Source organism: Athene cunicularia (assembly GCF_003259725.1).
Source record: "Athene cunicularia isolate RWA chromosome 1 unlocalized genomic scaffold, athCun1 chr1_part2, whole genome shotgun sequence".
In the NCBI taxonomy this organism is placed as follows: Eukaryota; Metazoa; Chordata; class Aves; order Strigiformes; family Strigidae; genus Athene; species Athene cunicularia.
The window spans coordinates 75,424,027-75,451,026 of NW_020799092.1; the positions used below are offsets into that span (position 1 = coordinate 75,424,027).

At 42.1% G+C, this 27,000-nt stretch overlaps 1 protein-coding gene across 2 annotated transcripts in view; it reads left to right on the top strand.

Moving 5' to 3' along the window:
* Positions 1 to 2,140: 2,140 nt before the first annotated feature.
* Positions 2,141 to 27,000, top strand: part of FRMD4A (FERM domain containing 4A) — a 377,723-nt gene continuing 352,863 nt past the window's right edge. Inside the window, exons 1-2 of one of the 2 annotated variants that reach the window (XM_026841093.1) lie at positions 2,141 to 2,215; positions 2,686 to 2,820. In XM_026841093.1, coding sequence (XP_026696894.1) covers positions 2,776 to 2,820 — 45 coding nt within the window. In that variant the 5' untranslated portion in view covers positions 2,141 to 2,215; positions 2,686 to 2,775. Of the gene's footprint in view, positions 2,216 to 2,324; positions 2,411 to 2,685; positions 2,821 to 27,000 lie in introns of those variants that run through there. The other variant, XM_026841094.1, reaches the window with a different exon arrangement.

Consider the following 27,000-nt stretch of genomic DNA (forward strand, 5'->3'; position numbering starts at 1 on the left):
GACTGGGATTTTACCCTACTCAACTGTAGAATTAATTCAGGAGCTAGAGGTGGAAGAGACATCCACACTTTCAGCTTTTTCATTTTAGCCAAGTCCAAATATGTAGGGATGAGCTTGTTCCTTAAAATCACTTGGCAAGGAGAAGCCTTGCTTACTAGGCTTGAGAGTTACTGAATGGCTGTTTCATCACACCTCCTTAAAGTACTTCAGACTGGGTTAGTGCAGGAAAAAATGTAATAGCCTTGGGATATTTGTCATGGTACTGTTGAAAGAGATTTAGCTACATATTTTATAATTTGATGCCTTGAGATGTTTTTTAAGACTTACCTTCATCTTTTATTCTACATATTTTCCCCTTTAGAGTCATTTAAGCAGCCTGCTTCTCCACTCCTTGTAACAGTCAACAACCTGTTCATCTTCAGGGATGAAGGCAAATCTTTTTGGAAGGAAGGGAGCAGATCACATTGTACGATAGCCCATAGCTTCACATGACTGTAAGGCGAAGAATAACCCACTGCAGACAGCCAGGATAGGCCCAAGAGTTAGAAAGCACTGTGAAACTCTGCCTCAGCTCTCTGGTCTGATTGAAGAAAATTGCTGAAGCCCAGAGCAATTTGGCGCTCAGGTACCTTAATGCATTTGAGAAACTGGGCCCCTGTTCTCCCTCAATGGAGATAACTTACATCCAAGGGTAGAGGTAAGTGCAGCTGCTGGCATAAGTGTGCTTTCACAGGAGCTGCCCGCTCTGCAGTGAAAGAGGTCAGGTCTCAGAAACAATGCAGTAAATGCACAATACACAAGGGACTCTCCTTGAGTGTTGATGCCTGTAACCCAAAACCAAGGAGGGAGAACCCCAGAAAACGCCTTCCTGTGTGCCCATGAGTGTGTCTACACTTCCTCTTGAGACGTGTCCCCTCTGTGTGCCTGTGGCTTCCCCCTCCCACACCTTTTGGTGGAGAACCTTCTGGGGGAAGGAAGCCCCTGCCATCACCATGCAACACCCAGGCTTGGTACTGCAGCTTGTGGGGCCAGGGGGGATTTCACTGATCTGTGTATTTACATGAAAAACCCAAGCTTCTCTATATGCCCCATGCTATGCATGCCTCAAAAGAAGGGCAGTCCCCTGGCTGGGAGGTATGAGTCTGCCACAGCTGTCCTGAATGATCTTCCTAGTGCAGTGTCTGCCATCTCCCACGTCTCTGTGTCCCCTTTGCCAAAACATGGTGATAGGTGAGCAACAAGAAATTGGGTGAATAAGTACTCCAATGTGGTACATGCCACAGATGATCTGCCAGATGTAGTTTGCAGAGCACAAGGGTTGGATTACTGCTGTCTGCCCTCATGGAGACAGTAATTTGATTCTCTTTTCTATCCTGGTGCCAATTTCTATAAAAGTTGCAGGAATGACATGTGTCAGAGAATTCAACTCCGGCTGAATTTGTCTGAAACTTTTAATTGGGTTCCAAAATCATAGAGGTGGGAGGGGAACGTGCAGGTGGGAGTTAGGACATGAACAGACATCATCGTTACAAGAAGCCTAACATTTTAGGAAATGAAGCCAAAATATTTTTATTTTTTTTTCAGAGGGAAGATCGCGAGTTGATACACTGAAGTCCAGGAGGTTTCTGAGCCCTACAAAATAGGGTCCTACGGGTCTGGCAGGGCACATCTATATGAGAGTACTGCTCTTTCTACCAGGATGCTCTGCTTATTTTTAAAGGCTTTCAGAAAACCATCTTCCGTTCGCAGCTGACATTTAAACAAGGGGCTTATTCTCAAGGCTAATTTGTCTTTGTGTCTTAACTGGCCACATTTTCACAATTAGCAGTCTCTGGCCCCCTGAGCCGCAGGAGCTAGGCGGGGGATTGCAGCATGTCGCCTTAGGAAGGGAGGGAAGGGGGGGCTGCCTGGCTGCTGTTTCCATGCGGTACAGGCAGCGTGATCAGAGCGCTAACACAACAGCCTGTGTAATTACATGTTTCTAGGAAGTGTGTTAGCTCCACGGGGAGCTGAGTCCATTTGGAGAGGAGGAGGAGGAGGAAGAGACTTTCTTTTTTTTTTTTTTTTTGTTACTCTCAAGTGAACGCTGGGTGCTTCCTGGTTCTGGCTCCTCTCACTCGTTGCTCATGTCTGTATTATGCAGGCGTCTGCTTTCAAAGCCAGGCAAAGCAGGGCTTTGCAAGAAGAGAGAAGAGAATTGACCCTGTTGGAAGCGGTACGTTGTGATATTTGACATTGTTTCTGCGTTAGCATCGCTAGGGCAGGGACGAAGATGCAGAGTCAGAAGCATGGCAGTTTTATGCTACCTGAGCATTTATTTAGGTGGAGGAAGGAGGATGGCAATTAAAAGCAATTAATTATCGTCCGCTTGCTGGGGCAGGGGGAGGATGGCTCAGACTTAACCTGTCATGTAGGTGTTTGATACGTGTCCTGTGTTGCTGCTGCTCGCTGTGGCAGCATGCGCCTGAGCTTTAAATATCCTGTAGTTCCTGATATCTTGTTTCTCCAGCAGGCTCTCCATTTCATTTTCCTCCTCTCTCTAGTGTAAAATTTGGCCTAGCTTAAGCTTCTTTCCCTGGCTGAGAAGGTTATTTCCTTCCCTCCTCTCCTCCCCACCCCCTCATCCATCCTCTCCTCCTCTTGCAAATGCTCTCCGACCCTGATTTGGGGTTTCTCTCCCTGCAGTCAGCTGTGGGCTCTGTGGATGCTTTGCTGTGACGGAGGGCCGAGGACTGACCTAGTCGTGGGGAGGATTTGTATGTAGGAAGAGAGAGGATGGCTGTGCAGCGTGCTCCCGAATCTGCTCTGAGCTTGCTGATGGTAAGTGCTTGCTGAAATCCGTTTGGGAAGGGGGGGTGAGCGAGGGGAGCTGCACCGCATGGATTCAGGGCACCAAATCCACGGGAGGATTTTGCGTGAGCCACTGCTTGGCTTTTGCAGGTCCCGGGGAACTTTGCAAAGGGCTCATCTTGTGCTCGCACGGAGACGGTCTTCCCATGATGGGTTTTAATGCATCTGGACCAAGGTTCGAAGCAGGATTTTGAAGTCACCTTTCCGGCAGAGCTGACATTTGCATTTGGGGTTTATCCTGAGCTGTAGTTTTTCATTTTGTCCATTATATCTGTCTGGAATTCTCACATCCTCTGCTTTCTCCTGCTTTTGCCCTTGCTACTGTGAGACAACTTAAACGCTGAGAGGGAGAGCTTTATTTCTGTGTCGGTTGAGAGCTGTGTTGTTAGCTGTGACCAGGTACTCAGATGTTGTATCATTTGGGGAACGGTCCTCTAACGCAGGGAATTGCCATTCAACTAGCTGCAGAGTATGTCAGACCTGCTGCTGACTGCAGACCACAGGGTAATGACTCGAATTTATCTGAGCTATTTGCTGCAACATGTTGAGCCACTGACCTACTTCTCAAAGTTCTGCATATTTATAATATTTTAAAGAAGATTATTTAGAAAGGCACGTGGCTGAGTCCAGAAACATGCCAATGTCCTGCTGCAATTAAAATAAACCTTTTTGGTGGGATATTAGAGAGTTGTTTAGCTTTACTGATTTATTTTTTTTTCCTCTCTCCTACTCTTGTTGCCATTTTCTGTGCAGCAGCATCGAGGATGGTGTTAGTATAAGATCTCTGCTGGATGTTTTTCTGCCTAAATATCACTGTAATGTTTCTACTGGAGAGTTGCTATAAGGAAAGGCATGTGTGCGCGCACGTGTGTGTGTGTGCGAATGCATAGATATATATGCATTATAAATATATTTGTATAATTATTATTGCTGATCTCTCTTCTGATTGTATTAGGAAATGGTCCCTAGCACTCAAAGAGATGATGAGTTTAGTAAAGGGAATGATGCAGGGTAATAGCCCTGGAGTGCCTAAGGTTGTTAACAAAGGTCAAGTTGAGAAAAGCAAATTTTATGTCCATTACTCAAAATGCTAAACATGCTATTAAGCTTCCGCATGGTTTGTTTTATATTTGCCAGTGACTGACTTGCTGTGTAAGCTCATTTTATTTCCTCTTACTTACCTCCGGTCTTCCTGGCTTTTTAAAAGGCCTCTTTCTATTTCTCTTTCAAAGATAAATTGATGGGTGCCTGTCACCCCTGTGTCATTGTTTGGGCTGTATATATTTTTAGTTTCACTACCCTCTTAATTCTCAAGTTAAACCTCTCCTTCCTCAGTCTCTGTAATCCTTGAACAGACCTTGTCAAACTCTGGTATGGTGCCAAGGTGCCCATAAATTTTCTCTCTTAAACATGGCTTTCTGCAGTTGTCCCAGTTGTCATTTTGAGGTGAGCTGGGCATTTCTACAGCTCTGGCCCACAGCCTAGGCTCCTCAGGTCTCCTCACCTTGGGCACAGCCTTGGACAGGGCTGTTGAGGTCTCCCAGCCCTACATGGATGGGCTGAGCTGAGGGTCCACAGCCAAAGGGGTTCCTGCCTTTAACCTCATGGATGGTCTAGGTGGTGGGGGAGAGAATGTATTTCTGGGTTGAGAGAGGACTTGTGTAACTCTTTAGGCTCTGGTCCAAAACAGTCTTGTACTAGAGGCTGGTTATAGTTTTGGAAAAGGTGATTTTGTCTGTAAAATGCTCCATTTTCAGAACTCCTTCTTTTGCTTAGATTTTTTCTTGGGTTGTGATTCAGTTTAGTTAACTATAGAAACCTTGTCCTTTCCCCTCTGCTCTGCCTTGGCTCTGATTGCTTGCTCGAGCTGGCTCCCCTTGAATCAATAATAAATTCTTGCATAATTCATTCCACAATGAGCAGCTATAATGGCATCTCTTCTAAAACTGCTACCCTCCAGAGATTAAAGGATTAGATGTCTTTGGGAAGTTCACAGAAATAGCTTTTAATACTTTGATGGGCTTTCTCCATTGGGCTTTCTCCATTGAGAGACTTTTCGCAATGAGGAGTATTTCAGTACTGCATTTCCCCTGCAATAGGATGCAGAATGTGCATCCAACCATCCACTTTTTATGAGACCTAATCAGCAGCAGCGTATGACAGTGCTGCATCGTCCTCAGTTCCGAAAATATCTCCTTCTCAATGGGGTACCTGAAAGCACTTTGTGTTGCAGGTAAAGAAACCAAGGTACAGAGCCACTAACTGACTTCCCTGGAATTAGATGCACTGAATTGAATGATCCACATTAGGAGTCTGCTCATCTCAAACTCCTTTCTGGTCATTTAAGAAAGATGGACACCTCCAGAATATGGGATTTCCTTCATAGAGAAGGACCATCTATAGGACGCAGGTATCTAGCATTAGTATGCCCTAGCAGAGAGCTGTGTGTGGGACTATGTGGCATTTCTGGGTGCCAGCCATGATGGCAGCTCACGATGGCTTACCTGTGCCTCGTAAATGCTACCCGGGACATGGAGTTGATATGGCCTAAAGCAACTCCCAGACAGCAAGTCAGCGGGGAGTTGCACATTGCTTGTGCTGCTATTAGCACACCAGAGAATCTCATTAAACCTGCAGCCTTAGGTGAACAGGTCCTACTTCAGTTTTGTGAAAAAATATTGATGATACAATGAAGTGATCTAAATTGAATCTGGTTTTATTTTGATCTTGCTTTAAAGCCAGTGAAAAATTTCAGGTGGGGGTATTTTCCTCTGTTTCTAGTGATAGTTGCTTTTTTTTTTTTTTTTTTTTTTTTTTAAGGCTCAGTGAAGGAGAATTTCAGTCTTAAACATACATTTTCCTAACACAAAGATAGTGTTTTCATACAAAGACTGCAATCTGCAAATATAACTGCAAGTTGTCCATTCTGGTAATTGACTCGTGTTATAAGTGACTCTGGATTGTGCCTGGTCTGTAGGACTCCTGCCTCTACCTTGCTCCAGAGATCACAGCAGATGAGGGATGTTTCCTGGTTCAGCATGGAGGAAATTGGGCTGAACTGTGCCCAGAGTGGGTCTGCCTGTAGCATTATCAAATCATTAAAACAGAGCTTCTGTGAATCAAGAGGAGGAGCATCTAAGCATGAAATAGCAAATACCATGTCTTGTTAGGAGTGATAACACCTGCTGTGTTAAGATCATTAATGCTGATGGGAGTAACTGCAATAGCAGTAGGATTTAATGTCTATCTTATTAGTATATTGTAAAATTTTAAAGCTGCAGACATATTGATTGTACAGATTTTAACAGCACAATAAGTTATGATACCTGGTGTCTCTTGAGACAACATTACTGCATCTCATGAAAATAGATCTTAGGGACTTGACCTTCAAATTACTGTAGGTCATAACACGAACACTAATTAATCTGTGTTAAATGACAGTAGAGTTTCAGATGAGCAAGGTATACAGATCAGTGTATAGCAATTAATCTAAAGTAATCATAAAATGGTAGGAATGAAGAGCATATTTTTCTGTTTCCAGGAAAGCTAGCTCCAGCCAGCTCCTTTCACCCCATCAAATTGAAGTTTTTTCCATATTTATAATCCAACTTTGCTCTCTCTGGTCTGTATATATGAATGCTTTCCTTGAAGAAATAACAATACACCATTCAGGAAACAAGTACACTTGTAAATTAATGGCAACTGCTTGTGTTTGGAGGAGCATCTTTCATTTCAGGGGATTGTGTGATGCTTTCACACTCTAAAATTCATTATTTTGTGTCTGGGTTGCTTTCAAACTGAGGCTGGAATAGAGGTGCATGTGAGATACCATAGGTGACCTTCACTACATGGGACTTGGTTATGTCTATAATTCACGGGGAAAATGCTGCCAACAGGGAATTTGGAGCATTAACTCAGGCCATGGAGTCCATGGTGCCCAGGATGAAGAGTGAGAAATTGTCTGGCCAGCCCACCACTGGGGCTGCCAGCCTCAGTGTTTCCTTGTCTTACTGGGTTGAAGGCGTTGCAACGGATGTCTAAGGCAGACATCTGCCACAGGAAGACATGTAAAAACTGCCCCATCCCTAAACTTTAGCATAAAAAATTGTCATCTGAGTGTTACTGTCCACTGAAAATCCCAATTTGCTGCTGTGCTTCCAGTCCTCCTTTTAAAGAGGGTTCTCCTGAACCATCCTTCCATCCCTCAAGCAAAGCTACACTGGAGTCCTCAAAACAATGTGAATCTCCTTGATCTGACCATTCTTTTGAAAGGTAGCACTGAACACTGTAGGATTGCCCTTAAAACACACTCAGAGATTTAACTGTATCCTTACTAAATGCTATGAGGTCTTACTAAATGCTATGGTTGGCTTCTGAGGTGTTGGGCTTGGCAACGTTCTGGATATTTCATAAATTATTTCATATGTTTGACTGAAAAGGTTTTATGGCTGAAGTCTGCCCTTGTGAAGGAAAATTCAGTAACTAACTAAAAAGACATAGAGCTTCTAAACCCCATTTGGACCTAGGACTGGTCTGCACACACCATAAAGCTATGTTCTGTCCCACTCAAACCTCTAGACAGATTGCAGCAGCACAGTTTGGCTTGGAGGATCATGTTAAAGCCTTTGGGAGCAGCAAGGTTACAGTGGAAGGATGAGGTCATTTTCTGCCTCTCTCATCTCAGGCTTAAATTATCTCTATGTTGACAGTATGCAAAAGCCCTTGACATTCAAACCTCCTTGCTGTGACCTCATCTACAGACCACGTTGACCTGGAAGGCAAGCTATCTTGGCACACTCTATTTGCAGAAACAAAACCCACTCATTCCTTGCCATTGCATGGTGCGGAGGTTAATGCAGCTCTCATCTGATGTTGAAGTAGTGTGACGTGTCACCAATGCGTGACCCATACACAGGTCTGTGTGTAAGCAGCATTGCTTCGGAATGAATAGCACCTTCCCCCAGGAATCAGCTGCACCACTGACATCTGGCCCTCTTCAGCTTCATGCCCAAAACGAGGTCTGTGGGGATACTTGAACAGCAAGGGGAGGTGATTACTCATCCTCTCCATGCTCCTCTTGCAGATATTTCCACCATGCAGGTGTGTGGGCTTCACCCACAGCCTTCCCAGAAGGTCTGGGTGGGAGACAATAATGTGCCGTGGCACCCAGAGGTCACTGGGGAGGAGCCGTGCTGGCAGGAATCTCCCTTCCTCCCTGGCTCCTTCCTTGCTCCAACCAGGCAGTAATTTGCTAATGGGCTTCATGAGCAGCAAGTAGCTGAGCTGTGCTGGTTGCTCTTTTAGAGGATGGGATGAGAGTAGCAAATTCCTGCGGCTGCTTGCTACCGTGGACCAGGAATTCAGCCATTTCTTGTTGATAAGTTCCCCTGTAGCACTGAATTGTATCTGAACTTTACTATATGCCTCCATAAACTTGCAGTAAGACTTCAAACACGATGATTTAATTCAGCTGAATGAGATTAAACACTCCCCGGGATTGCTCTTGGCTTCCCTGTGGTGGATGTCACCTTTTACCCATCTGAGCTACAGGACTACAAAATCGTTATCCCTTCGATTCTGCTCTAGTGCATGCCATCAATTTTCTTTTCCTTGTCCCTCTGTGTGAACACGCTGTAGAATAAGCAGACCATAATGTTTGCACATCTGAATTCTCCCATTTATTACTACGCTTTAAAACAGGAGTAAGAGGAATTACTGGGTTATTATATGTATTTTTTATTATGAATATGGCTTGTGCCTTTTATTCCAGCTGCTCATTCTGAATGACTGATAAAATTATCTCATCAGAGATGTGGCCATTGATATTTTTATGATGCTATAGAGCATAGCTATTTGTAGAAGAGAATTAGTGGGCACTTGGGTAAATGATCATTATGATTAATTGCAGCCTTTCTACAATTAGGAGGAAAGTAACATATTAACAGATTGAAAAGATCACTAAATATGACAACTCCTTTTTACAATATATAAAAAGAATAATGTCACTCTGACGTTTTTAAAATAAAATGCATTGGAAAAGTTGACTGATATCCCTAAACCAAAATAAAATGTTAAAAATGCTGTAATTGCCACAATTAAAATGCAAGGCTATGAATAGTTACTAATACATAGGTAGAACTTGTAACATTGGGTGATTAAATTTTTCAATTCTTTGCCTTCTGGTTACGAATGTCATACTTGCACAATTACTGTACTCACAATTTCTTAGCATGGTGACGATCCAACCCTCTGACATGCTACTGTGGTTAGCAGATCACGGCTCAGAGACATACTAAGGTCCTGCATGGATCCTTCCTTGTTACATCCCATGGAAATGCAGATTTTTGTGATTTGCTTCCTATAGCTGTTGTGCTCAGGTGGCCAGTCCTGCAGGTGCTCATGGAGTCTGACAGCACCAGCGATGGCCACTTCATTTCATGTTTTTCTCTGAAAAAAGAAGCCACCAGCTGGATGTGGGGTCAATCAGAGGAACTGGACCAAGTTTTGGGCTCTCCCCAGCTGGATGCTGTCCACAGCTCTCCACAGCCACTGCAAATGCTGCCCATGAATGGGTGTTTCCACCCCTGCCATTGCTGACAAACCTTGGGTAAACATCTTCCCTGCTCCCCTCCAGGCAGATACATCCATTTTACCCCCACATGTCTTAAATCTCTGCTTTTAAATATCAACAAGCACAGAAACTTGGAGAAATGGGTTGAAATCATTCATTTCACAAACAGGATTTAATGGCACTGAGTATCAAACTAACCGGAAGCCATCATCATCTTCAAGTGATACGAATTTTCTTGTTTAAATGAATTCTTGGGTTGGCTTGAAGCTGAAAGTCTCAGAGCATATAAAGCGAGGCTCCTAAGTGCCTTTAGGAAGGGTCATATAGTATTAAGTAGTCCTACTGAGAGCCTTGTTGGCTCACACTTGTCCAGATATAATGCCTGAGAACAAGTGGCCTTTCCAAAGCCTTGCTGGAAGGCAGCAGTACCAGATCTTTCTCAAGAAGCCTTCCAGACACAAAGAGACCCACAGAAGAGTCTGACCGTGTTTCATGGAAACAAAGCTCATAGTGAATACCAGATACCTATTTAGAGGGATGGATCTACACACAGAATCTTACCAGTTTTTTACATACTTCATGGGATTAAAACTGGTAATCCCTAAATTAAAACCAGCACCTCCTAGTGCTAGTTCTAGTGCCTGGCCTTAGCTTTTCAGGACTCCAAAAAGCTGATGATTGTGTTGAAATACCAACAGCTGACCAGGAATGATGAGACTTGAGCCCAGGGTTCTTTGTTTTCAGAGCATGTTGCAAAAGCCTTGCTGAAATAATAAAACATAATGAATGGAAGTAAACTGGAAGAGTATAAAGCTGGATACAAAAATAATTTACCTGGATATCCTTTGTAAATCAGTTACAGAGATATTGGGGCACCAAGCAATTTGATAAAAACAGAAAATCCCTTCCCCTTCCCGTCCTTACCCCAACACACCACCCACCTCTTGCCAATGAAGGGCTGCTCTCCGCAGTGCGTCTTTCACTGTCTTTCCATCTCTCAATCCATTTACAGCCACCAGCGAGCTGAAAATTATTTTTAGGGAGGTTTTGCTAGTGCAGAAGCAGAATTCACACAGAGCCTTGCTCCACAATATTTTTCTATCTGTGGGCAGGCTGTGATGATCCTCGTATTGCAAGACACAGCTTTGACTCCCCATAATTTGTGTGAAGTTAATGGAGGAGTGTTGTAGAACATATGTTTGGCTTAATATAGGTTCAATCTTTTTTTAGTCTAATATACTAAAGTAAAATCCGGGACAGCTTCACAGTAAATAAGATTGAAATGTTTTTCATTTTTGAATAATATGAGGCTAATTGAGCCATGGTGGTCAAAACACATTATATTTCCTAGTAATTAATTGCTGACTGTGATAGTTGACTGCATAAAACTATGCCTTGGGCCATTAACCCCAGGTCATTAGTACTCAAGTAAATGTCTAGTGAAGGTCATCATTACTGCTGTTATATAAGCTATTGTGATAGAAAAAAGTTGGCATGAGCTTTTCAAAAGCTATTTACCCTGTTCTGGTCTCATTTCAGAGCTCTGGGAGAAAAGACTGTTCTCAATTATTCTGCATTTAGACTGATTTTTCAGGGAATTGGAGTTTGCCTGTTTTCTTAAAAACAAGAGACCAGATAATAGAAGTGTCTGAGAGGATGATCATCTAGCTTTACATGGCCAAATATGTTGTCCTTGCCAAAAGATTGGCACAGGTGGTGGTCTTACTGGCCATCCCAGGGCACTGGACAACGACTGAGCAAAAACCCACCCAGTCCCTCATGTTGGCTTCTTTAGCAGCAAGGCATGGATGCCACTGCGCAGGTGGGCGTGGGGCAAATGGGGTGGCTGTTGCTACAGGTTGGACCAGTGGTGTTTGTGTCCTGATATCTCAGGCTTGGATTGAGTTTCCAAGGTTTTGGTGATGGACTATAACCAGCCTTCTCATGAAAACCAGCCTTTGTTCTAGTTATACTCCCTCCAGGGGGGTTTCTGACTTCCAGATCAAGCAGTAGCTATAGGGAGATTTGCTTTTGTGCTGTGCCTCAAACTGCTCTGTAGGTAGAGTCCCTAGAGCAGCAAGGTGATATTTCTACTGAAAATTAAAATTAAAAAATTACAGTTCTAAGTAGGATTAACAGTATTTCCTCCCCTGGCAGACTGTGTGGTTGGAAATTCCTTATTTTCTGGTTAAAGACAAAGAAAATGTTAATGAAACCAAAAGCATAATGAAAAACTTATTTTAACTACCTTCCTTTAACAAGATATTAATAATAATAGCACTTACTATATTAAATACAGCTTTATGTTGAATACTGTTTTCTTTAATCATGTGTTTAAAATAGGGTGAGTATTTCATGTGGACAGAAGTCCTTGAATCAGTATTCTGAGACTGCTGGCTTTAATGAGATTGCAGGGAAGCACTTCAGCTCTAAATAGACAAAATTACAGACAGCAGAAGACACAGTGATGGCACAAGAAAAATCATGGGGAAATTTTGTAACTTGCTGGAGTTCCTAGCAGTGGGTTTTTTCCCCACTCTGAAATTTTGTTTTGGAGTCAGGAGTTAAATAATTCCATATTAAGAGACTTGTATTGCCCTCTTGATCAATATAGAAACTCATTTTGTCACCATCCTTACTGCAGTATATAAGGAAAGGCTTATTTGTTCGGACTCCTCGACTGATAGATTGCTCCTCTTGAATTCTCTTCCTCCTCTGTCTCTAATATCAGATGCAGTCTATGATGTCCACTGCCTTTAAGAAGAAAAAAAACCTAAACATGCTGCTTACATTGGTTCCAACACAAATGTTTTTGTATTGCGGGAATATTTTGATCCATTCTTTAATCAAAGTTTTACCACTAGACTTCTTAGGTCATTTTAGGGAGTTTCTCAATTTTTGATGCACCATTTAAATTTGAAGAGCTAAATAAAATAATCCATGTGTAGTTTCCCTGAGAGCTTTGATTCACCAGGAGTAATTAAACCTTTTCTGTAAAGTCCAGAGCTGCCCGGTGTCTTGGACATGGATCCTGTTTTGAATGTTCTAGTTTGGTTTGTCTCTGTTCAGTGATTTACCTGAGACACCACTTCCAAATACAGGTTTCAGTCATTAACTTTTCACATTTCTCCCAAGAAAAATGATCTATGCTCACATTGCAAATAAAATGTGTCTGTTGTGACTAGCGCCAAATATATTCAGGGAGGAGAGGAGGAAATGATCCACTTACGTGATGAAATGTAAACTGGTGTCAGAGAGTTACTGGATATTTTAAGACGGTACGACCATGTGGACAAATGAAAAATTCAGCAGTTTTGAACATAAAGGGAGTAAGGAACAAATCCTTTTTGAAATCTGCATTATTGTTCATGTATAATAAAGCAGGGGTGGCTTAATTGCCAAAGCCTGTTCAAACAGAATAATGTATTGTCATCTCTGAATAAGAGAGCAGTCAGGTTTAATTTTTAATAATCTTTAATTAAGTAAGCATTCACAACACTTCTGCTATTTGTGCATTAACACAACTGTCTCTGCATAGCCAGAGTCATTCTTTCATATGCGGACTGGTGTCAATCGATTTCTCCATGGTCAGTAGCTGTAGTTGAGTCTGTTTAAGTCCCACAAAACTTCCCCCATTGCAGAAAACCATTCCTGTCCAAGGGAGAAGGATTTGATCTTTCTTCTCTTAGGATCAAGCTGGGAGGAGAGTGTAAATCCATATTATTCTACTTATCTCCATGACATTTCCAATTTCTACAGATGCAGTCAAAAGAATTTGGCTCATTGATCTTCAAACGGTTTGACAATTTCACACTCCGAGCTGAGTGGTGTGACCCGTACTGTTGCCCGATTGCTTTTCATCAATAAAAGTTTTTACCTAGATCAAGATAGCATGGTCGCTGCATATGAGCTGTGAATCTTGGAGATTATTATTGGTTTGTGGTGGAATATTTATTTTCAAACTGAAATGAATTCTTAGATGAGTCATTGCTCACATACCCTGCCTTGATATTTTTAGGTGCTAAAGCCACTATTTCAATGAGGCTGGGGTGGAGAAAATTGTCCATAATGTTTCAGATGTACAATTAAAGTGCCATCTGCCTCTGCGATGCAGCAGATGTATAATTGATATTCACTGCTGATTTGCCACTTGATTTTCTGCAGACATTGTATGCTGTAATTGTTTTTACAGTATGATCCTAAATACCCATGTGAGAATTTTCCTCCTCATGTGTTCCCTACCAGAAGTATTACTACCATCCCTAATACTCAGAAGGTGGATTCATTAAAAGATAATTTACAGTTAGCTAAGCCAAAATTTTACAATAATCCAGTGAGTAAGTAAGAATTAAGTTTTCAAAAGGAGTGGCTTATTCCTGTAGAATCGTGGTTTATTATAAGAAAGTTTGCTGGGAAAACTTAAAATGCTGATCACAAATCTGGTTACCTTTATGCACTGATTTAAATGTAGGCTGCAGCTAGGATTAAAGGAAAAGAGTTGGGTATATTTTTCCCTCATTTTTTTCAGAAATGGGAACCGTCTTCAGAGGAAAAATTTTATGTAGAGTAAACCCAAAAGGTCAACTGTAACATCAAAGATACTATTTTCTCTAGGGCAAAGACTATTTAAATAAAAAACAGAGGTAGAAACCACAGTGGTGAATTCTGAACAGATGGGAAAACAGAGATGTTGTACTTTTTTTTTTTTTTTTTTTTTTTTTTCTGTCGCCATCATTGCTTTTAGGGAATGCAATCACTAAAATCTTGATCAATCAGCAGGTGTTAATTTTACCCTATGACTGTCTTCTAAGATTCTCTCTCTGAGAACACTCTAGACCTGAATCCGCTCATGCTGAAATAAAAGTGAATGTGACCAGTAACTTCAATGGCAGGAGGTTAGTGGCTCCATTTTATATTGCTGCCCTTCTTTTTGACAGCAGTTGCTTTTTAGCACATTAGTCAAACTCTCTATGAAGCGGCAATGATTGTCCAGGGCTTTACATTCAGCTTCAAAGGAAAGAAAAATTGGTGATATAGAATCTGAATCTGGCTTTGTTGCAAGTGACATTTTGAGAAATCATTTTTTAAGCTAGTGCCTGGCTCACAGGAAAATTCAGCTCTCCGGGCACTCAGAGAAACCAAGGTCCATTTTGTTCCCTTTTTGCAAGCCATTGCTTGTACGTGGCACACAACGTGATCTAAAAGTACCCCTATGTCTTCCCAAGGCTGAACACTTGCTCTCGTATTTCAGTGTATCTAACAGTCCAATCATACGTAAAGGACACCATGGCTGGTGGATACAGCATGTAACTCAGGTGGCAGCTTAAGCAAGGGACCAAGCAAGGGACTAAGGATGCTGCAGACAGCAAGCACAGAAGATGCAGGGGAGTGTTTGGGGAGGGGAGATGGAGTCAAATCTGAGGAAATGGGGTGCGATGCGCTGCAGATCACTCTGGTTTGTTCAAGTTTTCTTTCAGATCCTTATTTCTGTCTGAAGAAACCCATCAAGTTAAAGAGAAACATAGAGACAATATAGGAGAAGCTCTAAATCTGACTTTGTAAATGCTGTGAAACATTCAAAGTAGGGAGAGGAACTGCTTTTCTCCGTGAGACTTTTAGTCACAGCCTTGCTGGGTGCTCTGTGATAAACATGAACAGAAATCCAGCTACAGCACAATGTATGGTTCATTTTACCCATGTAACTTCTTGCTGAGGTCTAGTTGGGCTCTTTAATGTGGAGAGATGACAATATCTGAAGGAAAGAAATTTCACACTGTTGCTTGCGTGTTCTTGTGGGGTTTATTTTGGTTTGGTTTGGTTTATTTCCACTATCTTTCTCTGATTCCTATAACAAGCTTTTGGATATGCTTGTTGCATAAAGATTCGTTTTCAGCTTTATACTTACTGAGAAGGTGACCTGTGAAAGGAAAGGTTGCAGTCTTACAGCACATGTAGTGCAGTGCTTGGGCTGAGCCGGGAGTCTGTTGGGAAACATGTAAGAAATTAGGAGACAACCTGATAGAGAAGGGTATGCAGAAGGGACTGGGCTGTGCTTAAAGGGAGCTGGAAACTTGCACAGATATAGAGGCAGCATGAAGCTGGGATCCCAGATCTCACAAGGAGCAGACTGAGCATCTCTCTGTGATGTACATCTGTGATTTAGCAGCATCACTATCTCTCTGCTACCCCCTTGGCTGAAATGTGGCTTATTCTCTTAATTACACTGTACTACAGATAAATAAATCAGTCATAGTGAAAATGGTCTTGAATATTAGTCACTGACTGGCTGAAGAGTTCAGTCCCTGTTAACACAAAGCACCAACAAAATGAGTTTTCTATCACTGTTTAACTCACATGCTTAAAAATGAAACTCCAATGACAAATTTAAACTTTTATTCAGATGAAAAGGTCAAGATTCATCTTCACTGGATACTTACTAGCTTTGCAATTACTAAAAATTACTTGAATATATGGAACTGCTCTCCTTCCAGTATCATGGAGGCCTAAGAGACTATAGCAGCGAGGCGAGAGGCTGTGGTACCCGTTTGGGACTGGAAATGCAGGGGGATTCCAGTTGGAGCTTCTGCAGCACGTTTGTGCTTATATGGAGCAGGTGCTAGGAAAAATGCAGAACTCATCCAGGGAGCAGGGACATGGACCACAGGACTCCTACCACCCAACTGAGTCCTTCCCAAACCAGGAGACTTAGAAACAAGTTCAGCAAAAGATTTGCCTTCTGGATCCTTCCTTTCCTTGTGGTCCTGGCAGAAGAGGGGAATGTGTTCTGGGATACTCAGGTATGGACCCCTCCTGAGAGCTTCTGTCCCTGCAGGCTTAGGACAGCCAACGAGAGAGATTTCATTTTTCAGGTGCAAAATCTCCATGGAAAACAAAGCAATGTGTTTGGGGGTGCTTGGCTGGTTAATGGCACCAACTAGCCAGTCACAGAGCAGCTGCCTAGCAGCAGCTCTGACAACACCTCATTCCTCTGAAGACATCACCTGCAGGTGACAATACACATTCATCAGAGGCCTTCCAGGTTGTTTTGACCCTCTGCAGCACTGCCCAGTTTATTTTGTGTGTTAACAAACTGCAGCTTGTGATTCCCATTCGATCTCCAAAAATACATGAGCAATCTTAGGGGACTAGTCCCTCATTCTTCCAGGCAGGGGGCTGGAAGGACTTCCTTGTGGGAAGACACAAGTCTTCTCTCCTTCGTGTGTTTTCCACTGCAGCTTTATTAGATTCAATTCTGGTTCTGCCAGTCTAAATAAGAAGGTAGCTTCCCCTCAGCGAAGCATTCAAAGCTTCACAGAATGTGTCTTAGTTTTTATCCTGTAGTGCTGCACGTGGCAGCTATGAGCTGCAGCATTTACAGAGGCACCAGAGGGTGAGAAACCACAGCGAGGGCTTCCAGAGCACAACATCTGGTGGGGGGAGTCTGCCATGATTAGAAAAAGTGCTATGCTATTGCCAGAATCAAATTATCTGAAGGTGTCCTGCTGGTAAGCAGCAAGTATGAGCTGTACTGAGTCCTAAACTGGTGAGTATGAGAGGTAGTATTAGATCTTTAAATCCCTCTTTGGGTTAAGTTGGGTTTTGTCACTATTCTCGTCTAAAACTTAATGCAGGGTATCTCAGGATACAGGCCACTGCTGAAACAAATATTTTTCTTCTGCACATAGATATTATGTTCCCCAGTTTTGGGGAATGTTTCCCATCAGAAGTTTCCCTTAGGAGTGTGACAGGCTTTGCTGGGAAGCAGAAACTGATGGCTCTCTTGTCCTAGAAGATTTCTGTCTTTCTGAAAAATAATCTCCTCTATCTTTGGGAAAATTAATTTGCTGGAAATTAAGCTTGCAGGGAATGTGGAATGGCATCCTGTGGGGTAATCTTTGCCCCCCAAGGGGTCAGGCCAGTGTAGGTGATACCTGCACCCCAGCTGAGATGCAGCAGCTGGCTGTGTGGATGCTCCCCTTCTGCTCTTTGTGCTCTTCCTTGACAGTTTGGGTCAATTGATTTTCCTTTGTTTTGCAGCAGACAAAATTTACCTCCTGTGTGTCAGCTGAGGAACAGCAACCTCAGCTGCTTCAACTCTAATGGCTAAGGTGGTCTTATCATTCCCTCTTGCACTATTCATGCAACCATCTGAGAAAACAGAAATGCCATGATTTGAAGGTGTGCCTAAGTTTTTAGCACAGGATGGGGCATCACTGGCAGTGGTAGATGGATTTGCTTTCTTTTCCCCTTATAAACAAGAGTCAGCCTCCTGCTTGGAATTCAGTCCCTTCCCACATCCTGATCATAAGTTGGGATCATCCAAAACTTATTCCCTTGCTCACAGGGCTCACATCTATACGCTACCATGCTGCCACTGTGTTTGCATTGCTAGGGCACCTAGATTCTTGTAGGAGGCAGGAGCTTTGTTGTAACAGAAACTTCGCAAACATGGTAAAAAAATTTAATATTTCCTTTTCATCCATGAGTCCCAATCTTTTAGATCATTGTAAATTTGACATTTATCTCCCTTGGCTGGTAAGGATGACTGCATCCTTTGCATGTTTTCCTCTGGGGAAATTTATAGTAAGATTTAAAGACAAAGGGAATGGTCCCCTTTAAAGTTACATATGCTAAAGGATTGTGACTTATGAATCCTGTTAGCAGTAATGGCTGCATGAAAATATCAAACACTTAGTCAAATCAAGATTTTGCTGTGATGCATCTGGCACTAAAAGGGTTGCTGTAAATTTTGTACTGTGCCAAACGTTTTTATGTACCTCAAGTATGTGGGCTGTGTTTGATGCTTATAGAACTTGAGTCTGCTTTGCTTTTGTTGCTGACTTCTGGAGGAACATGTGCACATATCTGTGTAGCTGAAAAGAATTAAAACTCATCTGTATTGCACTGTCAACAACAGAGAATGCTGCTACCTGCAGTAAAAACAGGAGATAATATTAAACTGCAAATAAACCATTCACCCTATGTTGGGAAGACCAGTATTATTTTCATAATTTCTAGAGGCTAACACAGGTGGCATCTTCTGGATAGAGCAGATGCAGTGGAGAGTAGCAATTTACTTTAAAAATGCCTGTATGAAATATTCATATAAAAATTTGCTTCATGCAGTGACTATTTGAACAATTAAGAGTCTGTTCACTGCTGCTTTCTGGCCTCGGGCTAAGCTAGGGGGCTGACTTGAGGATGGTGGTGTTTGTAGCCTGCCAGCTGACTGGTACCAATGGGATCCTACCGGAGCAGACAGGAAGACCAGCAAGCCTAAAGGACGAAGTAGCAGCAGAGAAGTCTCCTGCACCCAGACATAGAGAAGTTTCTAGCATTTCAGTGCAGCTGAAACACGGGACTGCACAAGTTTGAGCTTCACCAGGAAGCCTGGCTCTTCTCTGCTGCCCTGCTCCGTGATGGTGAGGGGCAGTTACAGGGACCAAAGAGCCACCAATGCCTGAGCAATGGCCAGGAAAGGTGATTCTGTGTGCCTGAAGTGATCTGAATAGAAGGGCTCAAACATGGCTATGGGTCCAAATGCCACAGCAAAAATATTCAAGAGCCTCTTGTATGAGGATGGGTTGTCACAGCTTCCCGTGTCCCACTGGAGCAGGGGACGTGATACTCCCATGGTTGGGGACAGGCACATCTTCAGAATGCAGCAACATAGGCAATTTTAAATGGAAAAAACCCCACAACAACAACAACAACAACAAAAGGTTTGGGGATTCCTTTGGAGAAGCCCCCCCAAAAAGCCCACCCACTTTTCCTCCTGAAATGAAAATAAAGGGAAAACAATACAATCTCGACTTTGCCTTTTTCACAAGCAAAATTCCACCTGTGCAAATTCCTGGAGTTTTTGATTCTTTTGTGAGTTTATTCTCTTTGAAGAAATGTTTTTGACCACAACAGGGAGTTCAGGGCTTCTGCAAGGTGTGGGAGCACCGAAGTGATCTCAGGGGCTCAGTCTGTCCCTAGGCACCTTTCTGAGCTGGAGCAAAAGCGCGTGCTGAAGTTGTCTGCCGGCAGATTTTCTTGGATATTGTCTCAAACTGCCTCCTTAAAGATGAGGCCATTTCACAGTGAATCAGTGAGGTGGCTATTCTATTATGAGGGGAAACAGGGAGCTGTGATTTCACACTTTTATTTGTTTTTCTAAACAGAGTTAAAAAGTTTCATTTCTTTTGGGTCACCCACTTGAATCCCGCTGAATCAGGACAGAAAATTACTGAACGCATGAGAAGAGTGCAGTAATCATTTGGGGTCAGTGAACTATAGATTGCAATATTCAGCAGAGTTATTGCACTTGCTTGCGAGCCGCAGCCGTGTCCCCGTTGTACCCACCAGCAGCCACAGGAGAGGAGGGGAAGACTGCTCTGTATTTCACTCACTTGGCCTTTTCCATTGTGCCCCCTGAGTCATCAGCCCTTCCTACCCGCCGAGGCCTTTCACACTGCATTATTGATTATTTTTAATCAAAGGGATTAGAGTTATTTTCCCCATTTGTCTGTTTGGTTCATGTCACTCTGCTGATTATTGTGACTCGCTGAGATGATGAAAATAATCATCCAGACCATGAAGTTTAGAGGTAGAAAACCTGCCTAGCCAAGGTAGCTAGATTTGTTTGATGTTTGCTTTTTTTTTGCCTCTCTGGCTCTGTCTGTATTATATGAGGTATTTTGCTTTTGCTTCCTCAAGACAATCTACCAATAATTCAATGGCAGCTGGCTGTTCTTACTCCTTGGTTCCTAAGCCTCTGGATACTAGACTTGAATTTTGAGGATGTATTTTCAAGCACTGGCATACATTTTCTGTATTCAGTCTCCTTCACCTCTCAGTACCTTCTGGTTTAGTAAATGGGTTCAATGTCCATTTTGCAGGACCACTTTGCATACCTTCAGTGTGCTAAGTATTCCGGCAGTCCATTAATCCAATAATGAGAGAGAGGAGAAATAATACAGGTAGTTGACCTATGCACAAAGTTGAACATATTAGCGGAAAAGGGAGACCTTGCTGGAGTGGATTCAAACTCCTGTCTGCTCACCAAGGGCAACCTGTGTGAGCAGAGCTCCGTGAGGCAAAGTGCAAGCCCCAGGCTGCCGTTCACCATTCTGGATGTGACTCTGAGCTCCCTAAACCCATTCATTAGTTGCAGTCGAGAATCTTACCATTGCCACGATGATTCAAGCTGTAAGAGCGATGGGAACTTTCAAAGTAAACTTTATGACCAAACTCTGCCAGGCTGCTTATTAATGACATGCAAATTATAGAAGTTCAAACATTTGCATTCAATGCTCATAGCTGTTTCTTTGATTGCTAATGATGTTGATTCACAGAGAGAAAGCTTTCTAAAATAGACTATTTTATGTACCACACCAAAAGCAAATGAAAGGATGTTGCATACAGCAATTTTTTTGGTCGTGTTAAGCCCTGTCCAAACACCTTGACACATAAATTAGCTGAAAATAAAATGTGATTTACCAGCTAATGAGCTGGTCTTTAATTTTTAAAAGGAATTATAATTGACAGTACACAATAAACATGCTCATTTAGTTGTGAACTTCTGTCCTGAATTTTACTACACAGTTGCCACAGATCTTTATTATTTATTCATGTTACAAGATCAGCACAATCACTGTACATCACCTAAAACGCTCATACCCAGAGCAAGTAGTCCACCTGTAAACTTATGGTATGAACTGCCTTTGCTACTCATCCTTGCAGCCAGAGATTATTTGAGGGTGAAAGACATGATGCAAAGCCCCTAACATCGAAGAAGGTCCTCATAACCTCTTACATGAAAAATAAAAGTGATTTTTTTTCTGTTGAACTGCGTTTTCAGACAGGCTTTCATCAAATTTTCCAGCAGCCATTTTCTGTTTGTTTTTCTGCTGAGTGTGAAGGTGCTGAGTACTGTTTAAAAGAAACATATAAATAAGAATTCATTTTTGTTGTGTATTTAAGTAGAAACCCAATTCTTTGGAAAGATATGATCTTCAGTGCCCCAGATGGTCTACAACAGTGAATGAAATTGCCTGCCTGGTTCAGAGTCTGGGCTATGAGCATCATTTGACACTGTGTAGGGAAACTGTACACAGGCTTGAATTCAGCTGGTGTGATCATCTGCTTTCCAGTGAAAGCCAAAGAAGGAAAATGGATATGTCTAGGGCACCGACCTGTATCAGAGAAAGTAAATGTCTGAAACTGGACAGATTGTGACTTTGAAGTATCCGTTTTCCTTTCATTTAGCATAAAAAGAATGTAAAGGACTAGGTTAAAGCTAAAGGAGATAAATCCATCCTTGGTGATTTTGGGGTGTAGTCCCTGGCTTCTTTCTGACATACCTCTGTAGAGGTATGATCCTATAGAAACAGCAAACTGCATCACTTGCAGCACTGTCTCAGTGCTAACATCTATTCCTGGAGTACAAGGCTCAACATCAGTATAACAATGCAGTCTGACTGTATGAATAATTTAAGCAATAGAGTTTTTAACTGGTAATTCCAGTATTTACTGGTTGTAAAGACCAGTCCAGAATACCTCCTCAGGCTTTCTCTGGTTTACAAGCAACGTGGCTAGTCTTGTGTATGGGTACATGCATACAAAGATGATGGACCAATGAATAATTAGGAAGAGAAGTAACGTCATTGACATTAAAAAAATTGAACTTAAAAAAGTTAATTTTATAGATCTTGAAGTCCAATAAGACTGATCATCAGATATTGATGATTCAGCTAGATCCTGTTTGCCAACATATTTGAAGTTTATATTATCAGACAAACAGACAAAAGATTTATCCCCAGAGGTTCTTTAGAGTCTCTGCAAACAATATTCTACAGCTGAAATAAAATGATGACACTCAGGACTATAAGTACTGATGCTATTACTTGAGAAATGCAACTGCATCAGTTTTTTGCTGTGTACCATGTAGAATTTTGCTTGGAAATTTAGAACCATTTTGCTGTTCATAATATTGCCTTTGTCTCTTATGACACTTTCAATCTCTTTATAACACTGTATTTTGCCGTGAAGAGGCTAAAAAACTGCAACAATAAATATTAATAAATGGAAACTGGACCAGGAAAGTTGTCATGGAAGACAGCCAAGCTATAAAAGATTGTTTTGACTCTTAGACGATGCTGCTGAGAAAGGTACTGTATAAACTATTTTCTGGCTAAAATTAAATAGTAATCTGGGTGTCTGTTGATAGAAAATGCCATCAGGATTGACTCGATTCTTGGGGGCTTTCTGTTTTAAAAAAACCTACTTTGACAAAAATGAAACAGAGAAATAATACGAGAAATGTAATCAAAGAATAGGATTTCTTCAGTGGTTTTAAGCAAGATTCTCATATATAAACTCCCAAAGAAGGTGAGATTTATGGGTAACCTCAGTAAGATATATATACTAGTGACAATCAGCAAGATGCTCCATTGTGCCATGGGAAAGTTGCTGTTGTTGTGGCAAATTGAATATTTTCATAGAGTAAAAGGTTTACCCCATTTTGGAGCAATCAGCTTGACATGCTGAGATGCTGAGGACTTCACCCTTCTGTTTCTCCTGAGATCTCCTTAGCAGATGGGTCTGGTTCAGATTTGTAAGTCGGTGTGCCTGTGGCCCTCTATGTGCACAGTGAGGTTAACTGCCGGCCTAGTAAGGATGTACTTGAGGTGCTGCAACTATAAATTATGGATTGATTTGAACACTTCTTGGGCCACCTGAACACTCCTCTGGTTTGCGTTAGATTTAATGTCATTTTAAAAGAGAGTAAAACACTGGGCAAAAATAAATGGCTGTGTGTTAGGCCAACCTCAGATAATCTGAATCTGCAGAAAACTAAAATCTAAAGAAAACTGAAAAATCAGTTGTCAGAGATAATTTTAAGTCACTGAGGCTGGGATCCATGTCCCCTAAGATGTAGCTCATTGATTCAGTCACTCCTTTAGGATACTTACATGTGCAGTACAGCTTTATGTTACTACCATTAGTGGAGATCTAGACAGTGTAGCTGAGAGATGGTTCAGACAGGAGGCGTCTGCTTTAGGTAGAACCGAACCTCCACTGATGGTACTGAGTAATGTGCAGTGGGTGAGATTCGGTGACCTAGTCATAGGCGTCCAGCTCCACTTGCGATGCCTTAAGATATCCATGATGTCCATCTACTTGTGTCTGGTGGCTGTGACCCAGGACTAGAAGGACACCTCCAGACCTCTGGAGAAGCAGCTGGTGTCAGGGTAAAATCCCAAAGGCAGCTCAAATGGACCTGCACTCCCATGGGCTGTGTTGAGAGGGTTATTGTGTGGTAAAAGGGGAGCCAAGAAACCCTCAGGCTTGCTCTTAACCATGAAACCATAGGCTTTGAGGACATCTTCTGAAGTGTGAGTTTGATGGCTCTGATTTGTGCTTGCCTAAGCATGGATGGTTTTGCAGGTGCATGTCTGTGTCAGCCTTGCCTTCCAGTCTGGGCTGAAGCTCAAGTCTGATCCTTGGACCCAGAGTAAGATACTAGAGCCATTCTATCAGATCAATACTGATGCACGTCTCTGAATCCTTGTAGTAACTCAGGGCAAGACTGCGTCCTGGTTCTGTGCAACCACATAGGGCAGGTCTGCCTCAGGTGAGGCTTGGGGAATAAAGACTGCTTCACCGATATTTTCTCATTCTGCTATATATAGGAGTGAGTGGGATGGGAAAATTATGGAATGTGGGGGAAAAGAATGCATTTTAGGCCTAAGGAAAAATGCAGTGGATAAAGTGATCTTTCTAAGGCTTACTTCCCCACTGGAGCAGGGCAGCTGAATGCCAACCCTGCCCAGGCAAGGAGGAAGGACATTGTACCCAACACAACCTAGCCTTTGTGAACAACTACCACTGACAACTCTTTCCTGACATTATTAAGACTTTTATATGCATTTACCAGCTTTGAAAACAGAGGCTATTAGTAAGAAGGAAATATGTGGCAGGAACAACAGACACGTGCTTTAAAAATTGTGCTGAGATGTCCTAACTTCATTGTATTTTGTAAATAATCTTTTCCTACCATCTCTACCAATGCTACAGTGAGGACATAGGTGCAACACTGCACCTCCAAAACACACAATTTGTATTGTGTTGGTGTTAGCTACTAACAGGATCCCAGTAAAAACTACTTCATTCCATTGGTAAGTAAGTGACAGTGTAGTAATAAGGTTTGAGGAAAGGACATGGCTAACGTGCTACTTCTGCTCTTCAGAGAATTAGTTTTATAATCCTCTGCAAAAGTCTTTGTTCAGGTTTCTGGAAGTATTTTGTAACTGCCCACACATGCCTTTAAATCTTGTCTCAAGCCCTACCAATGTATTTGCTGCAAAATTCAGTCTATAATTAGTTATGCTTTCAGTCTCTGAATCACCATATAATGGTATGTTGTGTTGGAGATGTAACTATTATCTTTAATATTTCAGTAGACTAATTGCTAATGCAGTTTTAAGGACCAGTAAAGTTGTCACCAGCAGATCAGTAATTTTATTATCACCACTAGATAAAGCTTCTGATCTTGAATATGACATCTGGTCAAGTATAGTGTGTCAGCCTCGTGTATGAATTAGGGGTAATGGATACTTCCAGTCTCATTTTAACCTCACAAGTTTCAGTGCTTGTGTGGGGACAAACCGACATGCCGTCTGCTAATCATGCTTGTGAACTGGTGGATTTTTCTGGGTTTAAAGTCATGTGTTTTTGTAGTTGAGGTCTACTGTGGTTGAGGACTTAACATTTTCCTCACCTTGATCTTATACTGGGTCATTCAAGCTGGGTAAGTTTAAACCTTTTGTGTACAAAATAAGTCAGACTTCAGTTGTTTGGAATGCTTGGTTGGGATTCATCTGAAATATCGCAGTGCCTGTAGGTTATAAATCTAAGTAAGCCTAGAATCCCATTATAATTGAAATGGAGCTATTCAAATACAGACATATGTCAGTGCAGCCTAAGTTTGACTAGATAAGTTGCACCCAAAACTTCAAATGCTATGATGGGATGCTCAGATGATTTGCTCAGATGCTCAGACCTGCGCTGTGGATGTGTAATCTTAGGGGACATAGATCCTATTATTGATAAGATTACCAGACTAGAAGCTCTTTCTCCACCATTAACTCATTAAAACTGCACATTATTACAGCATTGCTTAGTGTAGTAGTCTTTGTGCTCTGTGGAAAGAGATCCTGCACCTTCCTGTCTCTCCATGATGGTGTCCATATGACCTGTCTGGGTGTCAAAGTTTCAGCCTAAAGGAGACTTTGAATTCTGCCCAAAAGCATATTCAAAACTGAGGTCCTACACAATGCTGTTGAATAGGATGACGCTCAGCATCCCTACTGCAGCCCAGTGAGACTTACCCAAGTGTCTCAAGCATGTTGAATCAAAGCTGGGAAATGGAGCTCTGGAGAAGCCACTTTGCGGAGTTGATGCCTTCATTTTCTGATCTTTATGAACTGTTAAGCTCTGGGGAAGGTATGGCAAACAGGCAAAGAATCTGATATTGTTGTATGGAAAATGCATGTGCTAGGGCAGGCTGGAATTACACCTGGTTTATTACTCTGCCTCCAACATAATGGGAAATGGGGATATACTGCACTGAGTAAAACAGCTTCATCTTGTCCCTTGTCCAGAGGCCCTGGCAGAGGTGCTGAGTGGATGTTGATGAACATCTCTTCTAATGCTCACAGCTGTGTCTTTGCATGGCCAGATCATGGATTGCCAACACTTGCTTCTTTTCTGCTGTATAAATAATGAACTATAAAGGCTGATGCTTTCAGAAATTACTTAAAAACCTTATTCCCTTGATGCTCAGAGAAAATCAGGCTGTTAAACCGCTTTTGAAAGTGTTGTCCTTTAATATTAGCAGGTTGTATTAAGCAAATATCCTGGAGGTGTTAGCCTTACCATCAATGGGACTTTGGCTTCTAAATGCCTTTGTGAGTCCATCAAGACAGGCTTTGTAGAAAGAGTTAATATCTTCTGCTAAAGGAAATGATATCTGAGGAAAAGGGAAGAGGCTTTGGGGCATGTAAGCTGTTCTTCAGGTCATCTAGACCTGTGAGTCTGGACCTTAGTTTCAAAGTGATATACGAGCCCTTCAAAATGTCACTCAGTGAAAAGATTTATGATGTCTGAGTTCTTTCTCCCCCTCCCTGTTTCAGTGCTGGTGTAAATCAGAAGTGGTTCAGTAGAGCTAGACTGTGTCAAACTGTCCAAGAGGCATGGGCTGTACAGTATATTACTGGTACTTGCTTGGAGAGACACAGTAAGTCTTATGCTCCCCATCATTTTCTTTTCTCCAGTGGTCTCAAAATAGAGAAGTCGATAACTCTGGCAGAAAAAAAAAAAAAAAAAAAAAAAGTTTCTGAGGGTTGTTGGAGATCAGTTTTTAAGGGATGAAGAGTTCCTCCCTCTTCCTCATTGTGTTTCTGAAGCCTGAGTTATGCTGCTTCAAAGTACTTCACGTACACAGTTGGTCATTATCTCCAAGAACTGCTGATCTGACCCACACTCTGAGGATCCTTTTCTTTGAAGGTGGCAAGAAAGGAACTTCATCCAGC